The sequence below is a fragment of the Miscanthus floridulus genome, chromosome 9, assembly GCF_019320115.1.
Source record: "Miscanthus floridulus cultivar M001 chromosome 9, ASM1932011v1, whole genome shotgun sequence".
Taxonomy (NCBI): Eukaryota; Viridiplantae; Streptophyta; class Magnoliopsida; order Poales; family Poaceae; genus Miscanthus; species Miscanthus floridulus.
This window is the reverse complement of record NC_089588.1, coordinates 75644390-75654952: the sequence shown is the minus strand read 5'-3', so window position 1 is coordinate 75654952 and position 10563 is coordinate 75644390. Positions and strand designations below refer to the sequence as shown.

The 10563-nt window shown below is 49.4% G+C and overlaps 1 protein-coding gene across 1 annotated transcript; it reads left to right on the top strand.

Moving 5' to 3' along the window:
- Nucleotides 1-7771: 7771 nt before the first annotated feature.
- LOC136482170 (trans-splicing factor Raa3, chloroplastic-like) lies at nt 7772-9958 on the top strand. Its single transcript, XM_066479402.1, has one exon. The coding sequence runs from the start codon at nt 7906-7908 to the stop codon at nt 9658-9660; it is 1755 nt and encodes a 584-aa protein (XP_066335499.1). The 5' UTR covers nt 7772-7905; the 3' UTR covers nt 9661-9958.
- Nucleotides 9959-10563: the final 605 nt, after the last annotated feature.

Below are 10563 nucleotides of genomic sequence, written 5' to 3'. Positions count from 1 at the left end.
AAAAACTCAGGCTACATGGTAGACCCCTTGTCCCGCCCACACACAGGGTCTCATTACTTGGTTGAAAGGGCGGATCCATTTTACCTGTGCTTTGGGAACACGAGACAGACAATGAGGTTTTTTTCTGCACCGCTGACCAGAAATTTATCTAACCAAGGATTTGAACTCAGATGACAGGGGACGTCACCTGGTGGTTTGACCAACTGGTCAAGAAAAAAAAATATAAAAGTTGCCAAAATTTGGTGGCCGGATGGAACGGAAAATTAAGAATTGAAGCAGAGCACACGTACGCGCGCACCCTACGAGCTCAATCAACGACGACGTACGTGGAGAGTCCAGAGGGATAGGGATCTCCGGCCAGTGTACGCATACATACACGTCGTACGTAATACAGTACTACACATCGCTGAAACTGAAGCCGTTGTAGTCTGTGTACATGATTTTTTTAGATAGCTTAGGTTGAAATTTAGCTTACGCTAATTCTTATGTTAAAATATTACGAGAGGAAAACATTTTTCGATGACTGAAAAGTAGCTCAAACCAACGTGTTAAAGGTCGGTGTACATGCATGATGGATGAACGATGAATTGATGATGCCTACGAACGCGTACTGGTGCCTGCAGGATGCGTTGCCCGCGCTGGTCTCGTGCCGGGTGCGTGGTCGACCTCGACCATATGGTGCGGACGGAGACGGTATACAGATGGATCCGCGTGCAGTCCATGCGGATTATGCGCCTCTTCAATTCGATTGGTGGTGCTTTCTCTGTGGTATGGTATCTATCCTTGCCTTTGCGCTTTTCTCAAACTTGAAAGCACGTAGCAGTAGCAAATGTATGTATTGGCTGCATAACATTCGTACGTGGAGATTTAATTTGTTATATACGGTGGTGTAAATTAAAGTACCATGCACCGGTGCTTTTAGGTACTTTTTCTTTTTATATTTTTACAGAAATTATGCCAATGTCAGCAGCCAGGTCAAATGCAAGCAGAGCGACGACAGGTCGATCGTCGTTGTCTCGTTGACTGCCGACCTTGGATGTCACGCGCAGGCCGGTCTGCATCTTGGTGTGAATTAGATCAATTTCTTATATAAAAGAAAACACACCTTACGTTGATGAACAACGGGAACTACTCCGTTTATACGTAGTTCGTATTTAAATCACTCTCTAGATCTTATGATCGTGTGACAATTGATTATAAAAACATCTTAGAAGAGACTTCCTGTCAGAGATCGATTTTTTTAACCATCCAATAAATGAGCGAGTAAAGACTCAATAACCGACAAAGATGGTGGAGTCAAATTTCGCAAAGTCAACAATGAGCTCACCTATAGCATACTAAATACTTTCCAAATTATAGTTCGTTTGACTTTTTTTACTCCAAATTTGACCACTCGTCTTATTCAAAAAATTATGCTAGATATCAATTCATTTGTTGTGGCTTTGCTTTATTAACAAAAGCTCTTCAAGAATGACTTAAATTCGACCATGTTTGCATAAATTTTTTAATAAGACGAACGGTCAAACTTGAGATAAAAAAAGTCAAACAAATTATAATTTGAAACGAAGGGAGTATAAAAATCGAAGTCGTAGAACATAGATATTGTATATAATTTGAATCAGAAATGCTATACAACACACATGTGTTTTAGTAAAAAAAACACATGGATTTGTTTGTATCTCTCTCCCTCTTTCCTTCTCACCGGTGACCACTGGCGCCGCCGACGGCGACCGGCGAGCTCGCCCCGGCGCCCGCGCTGGCCATGGCAGTGGCGGTGGCGGCAACGGCGACGGTGGCGGCGACGGATCTGTGATTTGTCCTTCCATAGAAAAAAAATTATGATAAGTGATCTGTGATCTGTGAAGGTCGGAGGCTAGAGGTAGAAGAAAGGTAGAGGCTGTTGGATCTTAATCCTATAATACAAAAAAAATCATGTATTGAAACTGCATAAAACATATAATTGTGTAGTAGACAGACATCATTTGAATTGGCCACATGACCCAAACTAGTACTTCTACGTACAGTAGGAGTATTAGTGTGCATCACAGCCGCACAGCAACCTAGGGCATGTTTGGATGCTGCCTCCCAGGCAGCTCAGATGCTAGGCAGTGTCCTCAGGCGTTCGATTTCGATCGCCTGTGGCTACGATCGCTGGCCTGGCAGGCAAGTCCAGGCGAGGGTGGCATCCAAACATGCCCCTACTGCGTGCACCATACATACACGACGAACATTCTAAGGTCCGAGTAATTTATGGCATGTTCGCTTGAACTTATCGGCCGGCTTATCAGCTAGAATCTACAGTATTTTTCTCTTACGACAAAACAGCTTCAGCCGGCTTTAATACCAGCCGAACAGGCTAAATCGAATGTTTCGACATATGCATGAAGTATTAAATATAGACTAAAAATAACTAATTGCACAGTTTACGACTAATTTGTGAGACGAATCTTTTAAGCCTAATTAGTTCGTGAGTTGACAATGTGCTACAGTACATATGTGCTAATGATGGATTAATTAGGTTTAATAAATTCGTCTCGCGGATTACTGACGGATTCTGTAATTTATTTTTTTATTAGATCCAAACACCTCGTACGACACCCTCGTGTGACATCCGATATGATATAAAAAAAAACTTTACACGATGAATTTAAACCAGGCCTAACGTACGTCCGGCCGACCAATGCAATCCAGCCTGCAGTGGCAGGAAGAATCTCGGTGAGTGTCGCGCGCTTAAATTAACTAAACATCGTGACGCTTGCTTGATTGCGACGTTAATTAATATATATATGGCGCAAAGTCAATGGCGTTACCATAGTTATCATTTTGATTAAGGCCTTATTTAGTTCCAAAAAAAAATTTCCAAAAAAATGCTACAGTAGCCATCTCATCGAATCTTGCGATACGTGCATAGAGCATTAAATATAGACGAAAAAAACTAATTACACAGTTTTGTTGGAAATCGCGAGACGAACGTTTTGAGCCTAATTAGTCTATGATGGAATACTAATTGATAAATAAAAATGAAAGTGCTACAGTAACCAAATTTTCAAATTTCACCAACTAAACACGGCCTAACAAGAGTAGCCTCCTCACGAATATGAAATTGGGTAGAGGAAGTAAGGACGGTGTGATGAGTGAGGTATGCCAGATCGTCACTCCTTACGTGTGCCTGATTAACATTTTTTCAGAAAAACGAAGCGCAGTTAAAAAATACGAGCACATGTGTTAAGTTGAGGATTTAATCCTAGGTAGTTTGTAATAAAAATAAGACTATTGCATCATATGTTCTTTAAATTTGGTCGAACAAAAAAAAAAGACTTAGAATAACTCCAGAAGTGATTTATTCAATGGTGGAGAGAGTATATTTTTGTAAAATAGATTATGATGCACGCTTTCATCTTACAATATTTGAAGCTAAAAATCAATTTGTAAAAGGAAAAACAGATAAAAGTAACACATGTTGTTAAAGGTTCAATTGGACCAATTAAAATGGGAACATATCTAGTGCAAACCAACCTCTCCGTGCAAACCGTGCAAACCAACTGCAGGGGAGAGGTGGGAGGGGGGATTTGCAAAAGTGTAATTACGCCCGCTCCTAATCACATTTTTGCAAAATCCCCCTCACACCTCCCCCCGCAGTTGGTTTGCACGGTTTGCACGGAGAGGTTGGTTTGCACTTGATACGTTGCCAATTAAAATAGTTAGACGAAATAAATTGAACTAATAATTGATAGTTTCCTGATATTATATGCTAAACTTGAGCGAAGTAATTTGGACTTAAAAAAAATACTTTCCTTGTTACATCTCTAGAGAAGCACATCTACGAGACTATAGTTAAACGAACTTGGGACACATCTAATACTACTACTACTAGAGTATGATCTGATCGACTTTCGAATCTTTCTGATGATTGCCTACCTGATCTTTGGCATGAGCTAGCTAGGCCAATCCGCCACAATTCTGATCATTGGCCGGGGTGTGCATGAAACCATCTTTTTACAGGCCGATCGATCTCGGATTATTGGGGTTCATGTGCTCTCACTAACTTTCCAGCTTCCAACCTTCTCCTGTCTCCCCTGCTGCATCACAGATCGATCTTTCCATATTTATTTCAGTGGGACAACTGCCTTAGCCTAGTGCCATGGACCCGCACAACTAAAAATTTCGTAAAAATGGAATAAACAGTCCCAGTGTCAGAATATACTACTACTGGTTGCTTGGCTGCTTACATATACTGAAGATTTGTAAAAGCAGATCTCTAGCCTGCAATTATGTACACATTATCATTCCATTTAATCTTCTCTATTACTACTAAGAGTTGAGTTCCATGATAAAAAAATAGTTGAGTTCCACTATTACAGGAGTTGAGTTCCATGATAAAAAAATAGTTGAGTTCCACAATTACAGCCATAGTGCAAGTATGATATCTGCTCACTCCGTCATAAAATAATGCACATCTCGCTTATTGAGGAGTTAATTTTTTTAAAGTTTGACTAGAAATATAAAAAATAGTATCAATATTTATATCTCTAAATATGTTTATTATGAAAGTATACTCCATGCTCAATCTAATGATACTGATTATACATCATAAATGTACTCCATGCAGTGCATAATAACCTTTGGTAGTTTGATAAAAAAAATAGTAGTTTAAAGGAGAAAGTCTATTAGGACGACACTTGCAATACCGTACACGCGATTGTAAATAAAAAATGGAAATGTTACCGGCATGGCAAATGCCAGCCCAGATGTGCTACCATACTGTACGGAGGATGCTGCAGATTATTTAAAGCAAACATACATAGATGCTAGGGCTCTCTTGAAATGCAAAAAAAAAAAAAAAAAAAAAAATCTTGTTCCTGTGTTTTTCTGTGAAAAATAAACTAATTTCTATGTGATTTGTATGTTCCAAAGAGCACCTAGAAGTATATGTACGTACGCTTTTGGTTTCCATGCCACAAATTTGATTCAATTTATAAAAAATACATGCAACATTTGTATCTCCAAATAAAATTATTAAAAACTAGATTTAAAGATCTTTTCAATAATACTAATTATGTACCATAAATATTAATATTTTTAATATATATTTGTCAAAGTTGTTTTCGGAAAACAAAAACAACAGATATTTTAGGCCCGAGGGAGTGCATCTTTTGCTCGTATAAAGAGTCACACTACTATTCATAGGTGCACGATAAGACCTAGCAAGGCAAGGCGCACGTACCAATTAAATCTTGTAACCTTTTCCTGCATTCTGGGCGAAAACAAGGTTGTAAGTAACCTTTTTTTTTGTAAAGCATGAGCTCAAAACAAAAACACATCATCAGCCTCGTCTTATTAAGACGTGCATGCATTCTAAGAGTCATGAGCGCATTCGGATGGTCCGGTGAACAGTGTTTTTTGGATGGTTTTGGATGATTGAATAGTATTATGTGAGAGAGAATAAGCTGAAACAAGCCAGGACTATACTAGCCGAACGCGCCGATGATGTGTAAGCCATCCAAGAGTAAACACATCATCTAAGAGTAAGCCCTTCTAATGCGGACCAACAATTAGATCCAGTTTAGATCACATAATCTAAAGTTTAGGTTAACTAAACTTTAAATAGAGCAATTTAGACTATAGCCTGAAGCCCAAACAGTACCCTAGTCTTTATTTAGGCAAAGGAGAGCGATATCACTGGAGAATATCTCAGAAATTCTTGTAGCTTTATTGGGTGAAAAAGAAAATAAGGAGAAAACAATCCCAGTTCCTCTAAAAGAAGCACAGACGATTAAACATCGTTCCAATCCTTATTCTCTGGTTGAATCATTTGGCATGCATGCACGTACGCAAGCCGCAAGCATAGGTGTCTTAACATTTTTTTTAGAAAAAAAAAAGAAGAAAGAAAGAGAACGACCACACAATTCAATCCACTAGGCACCAATTTGCAAGCAACGACTCTTAATTTATATTCCTAAACTAGTAAGGTCAGGGCATTTTTCTTCTTTTGTAAAAAAAAAAGATTAACTCTGTTCTTTATAAAGCAATGAAGGTAGTACAAAACTAGGGCTTCTAGTTTACAAATCACTGGCTACAAAACAAGTACAGAAACAGTCAACAGAGAACTGCAACATCTGTCGGCATAGGTCCATACGGCTAAAGATGGCAACGGGGACCCGATCCCCGATTCCCCGCGGGAAATTCCCCTATTAGGGGACGGGGATGGAGTCAAATATGCCCCCACGGGGATCTAAACGGGGAGAAAACGTCCCCCGTCGGGTTTGGCGGAGACGGGTCTGGGGGAGCATTCCCCGTCCCCGATACCCGCATCCCCGCCCCGTTTATATACATGCTTTGCTCTCTTTCCTAATGGCCCAACCAGCCCACGAAGGCCCAATGTCTTCTGAGTATATATAACAGCAATAACCCTAGTTCTACACCTTTGTGATGATTAATATCCTGCTTCTTGCTATTTAGCTATTTTTGGATTGTGATTCGTGGTGTACTCTAATATTGTGTCGATGAACTCATGTGAATGATGATGAATTAACCTGAATGATGATGAACAAATGTGGGGACAGGGATCCCCGACGGGGATTTTTCCCCTCGCGGGGGCGGGGATGGGGGAGAAATCGTCCCCGTGAGCTTTGGCGGGGACGGGGACGGGGATTTTTTCTCCCCGCGGGGACGGGGATGGGGAGGCAACCTCCGACGGGTCCTGAGCACGTTGACGACACGTCCGGCCGATTCCGATTTCTGCTCAGATGGCGAGGCCGAGCCCGCGAAAAAAGGAGCTTTTTTGCACTCTAAACTTTTGGCACTAAGACTATCTCCAAAGGAGCCGACCTAAATTTCACCGTATGGGTCACGCACAGGAAAAGAAAGCCGCACCCAAAAAAATCCCGAACTCCAACAGTGAACGCAAAAAGAAGATGAAGCCGCCGGAGCTCGCGAAGATGAAACCAAGGAAGCCGCAGAGCACCGGAACGGGAGCGCCCGAGCAAGCTCGAGCCCGGCAGGCCGCCGCGGGCGAGCTCGGCCCCGGCCGGCCGCGGCGGGCGCGGGCGCGGGGGAGCTCCGCCCCGGCCGCCGCTGGCGCGCGCGGGCAAGCTCGGCCCCGGCCGGCCACCGAGGGCGCGCTCGGCCTTGGCCGGCGCGGGCGTGCGGGGCGGGCGAGGACGGAGAGGGCGCGGGCGAGCTCCGCCACGGCCGCCGCGAGCGAGCTCGGCCGGCGCGGGCGCGGGGAGCGGGCGAGGACGGAGAGGGCGCGGGGAGCGGGCGATGACAAAGAGATTTGCGTAGCGAGGAATCGTGATGCTTTTTGCATATCCTTTGAGCCGGTAGGCAAAATGGGTATGGTGTTTGGATCGTCTGTTGGAGTCTGATTTTGATAGGGAAAAAAACTTTGGGACACCTATATTTGGGTTTAGGTCATCTCATTGGAGACAGTCTAATAACGCAACGACAATGCTTGTTTTGCGTCGTTTCTTCAGCTCGGGTTAAACCCATATGGACCACCGCCTTTCGTCCTCCTCCACGCTAATGACTGGATGGTTGAAGCTTGAAGGAGTCGACGCACGCAAGTGGTTTCATCAATCCTACACACAACACACCATCTTTTTCTGCTCCCGGGAAACCCTGACCGTGTTTCCGGATGAATCACAACAGCCTCGCCTCTCCTCTCCCCCAGAAGCTTGCTACTGTAGGTCCATGGAAGCAGCACTGCAGCAGCCCACCCACCTACCAAAAAACAAGAAGAAGAAAATTGCCCAAAACCCCACACGACGTCGCGTACTGAAAGTAGAGAGAGTAGTTGGCCTTGCCTTGGCGCGCAGAATTTCCCATTTCATCCCTCCCTCCGCATTTTCTCATTTCCCGGCATCTCCCTCCTCCCCCATCTGATCCTTTTCTCATCCCGCCGCCATGACCGTGCCGCCGTCGCCGCCGGCGGAGGACGAGTCGGCGGGGGACCACCCGGGCGTCGCGGAGTGCCTGCGCCTGCTGGAGGCGGTGCCCGCCGCGGCGGCCTCCTCCCCGGCGTTCCGCCGCCACTGGCCGTCCATCTCCGCCTCGCTCGCCGCGCTGTCGGCGTCCCTCGCCAGCCCGGCCTTCCCGCCCGCCGCGCCGCTGCTGGCACCGCTCGCCGCCGCGCTCCGCGCCCTGCTGTCCGTGTCCGTGTCCGCCGCGGGGGACGCGCACGCGCCCAGGCTCGGCCACCTCCACACCGTCTCGCTGCTCTCCTCCACCGCCGCCGAGCTCGCCCAGCTCGCCGCCGACGCGCGCCTCCTCGCCTCCGCGCCCGCGCCGGCCCCCTCCTCCTCCGCCGGTTCCGCCGCGGAAGACGCGCTCGTCTCCAGGCTCCGCCTGGGGTCCGCGGCCTCCCGCGCCGCCGCGCTGGAGGAGCTGGCGAGCACGGCCCCCGCGCTGCCGGCGACCTCCGCGGCCGCGGCCGTCTCCGCGGTGGCGGCGCTGCTCGACTCCGCCTCCGCGGGCTGCGTCGGTGATCTCCGCGATCGTGCCGTGGCCGCGCTGGCCGCCCTCGCGTCCACGGACGCCGCGCGCCCGGCCCTCGCGCTGGAGGCCGGCGCCGTGGTGCCGCACCTGTGCCGCACGCTGGAGGCCGGGTCCGGCTCCACCGCGGAGCACGCGTGCGCGGCGCTGCTCCCGCTGACAGCGTCGTCGCGGGACGCGTCCGCCGCCGTGGCCGCGCGCGGCGGGGTGGCGGCGCTCCTGTCCGCCTGCGCCGGCGGCACCCCGGCGGCGCAGGCCGCCGCTGCCGGAGTGCTCCGCAACCTCGCGGCGTACCCGGACCTCCTGCCCGCGTTCCGCGACGAGGGCGGCGCGGTGCCGCTGCTGCTCCTGCAGCTGGTCTCCCTGGGCACGCCGCGCGCGCAGGAGCAGGCGCTCGGGTGCCTCCAGCGCCTCACCGCGGGGGACGGCGACGAGGCGCAGCGGCTTAAAGTCGAGGTCTTCCAGGCGGGCGCGCTGGCCTGCGTCAGGGACTTCCTCGACGGCAGGGGCGATGGCGACGAGCCGCCGGGGCTGGCGCCCGCGCTGGGCCTCCTCCGCAACATGGCGTCCTTCCGGTACATCGCCGAGATCGCCGCCGCGTCGGGCTCCGGCGTCTTCGTGGCGCACGTGGCCGCCGCGCTGGGCAGCGACCGGTCCATCACCCGCACGGAGGCCGCGCTGGCGCTCGCGGAGCTCTGCGGCAACGCAGGAGGTGGCAGCATAGGCAAGGCCGCGCGGCGGCAGCAGCAGCAGCACTACGACGCCGTCGTCGCGGACGCCGCCGTCCCGCGGCTGGTGTGGATGCTGGAGGCGAAGGCCGCGGGCGAGCGCGACGGCGCGGCGCGCGCGCTGGCGGCGGTCCTGGCCGCGTCGAGCGCGTGCCGCAAGGCGTTCCGGAAGGACGAGCGCGGCGTGGTGAACGCGGTCCAGCTGCTGGGGGACCCGTCTGGTTCTGGTTCACGCGGCGGCGTGGGCGTGGAGGAGAGGCGGTTCCCCGTGTGGGTGCTGCTGGCGGTGGAGCAGTCCCGGCGGTGCCGGAAGCAGATGGTGGCCGCGGGAGCGTGCGGGTTCCTGCAGGGCCTGGTGGGCGCCGAGGTGGAGGGCGCCAAGCGCCTCGCCGAGTGCCTCGGCAAGGGGAAGATGCTGGGCGTGTTCCCGCGGACGTGACGCTGGTGACCGCCGTGGTCTGTTCCTCGGTTCAACTGTATGTGCTGCTACTGCTAGTCCTACTCCTACTCCTACAAGGCTACAACCGAATCTGATTCCCCCTGCCCGGTTGCCCCGGTTCAGCTTGTGCTTCTGCTTCTCTGTGTGATGAACTGATGATGATGGTGGTGATGGTGATGATCTTGTACATGTCGGCGTGCGTGCTGCTGTTGGATAGCTTCTTTAGGTTGCTGCTTTGGTAGATTATTACGAGTGCTGATGCTGGAAAAACAAATAAGAAGATGGAAACATTCCTGTATGTAGTAGTAATCTGAATGAATTCAGATTCATCAGTTTTCTGACCGACTCATATGGTGCTCACTCCTCTGCTACTGATTCGAAGGAGTTTCAGTTTGCTACTGACTACAGTACTGATCTGAAGAAACAAATAGTATGCATGTACCACTGTTTGATAACAATCTGGCAGTTGGTTGGTTCTCCTGTTGATTCGGCCAACGATTTCTCCAGGCTGCCGCTGAGGCTATGCATCCGGCGTCACTGTCCTGGCGGTGTAGCAAGAAGCTGACCGCACCGATAATTGCGGATCAGAATGAGCTTTTGGTTAGCGTTTGCCTCCTCGTCTTGACGGTGGTCATGTCAGCACTCAGCACTGCATTATTTATTCTGTTATTATATCCTCCGTCCAAAATTAACTATCGTTTTGGGTTTTTCGTGTCATAAGTTTAACTAGATTTGTGTCATGTACTGCTGCTTTGCTTGGGAGCGCAAGGGCAAGGGCACAGGTCCTGAAGGTGTCACCGTAACCGCCGCTGTTAGCTCTGCTAAAGATCCATCCATCCATTGCTAAACTTGGATGGGATGGGACAGGAGTGAACCCACTACTAAACAGCTACTAGTACCATG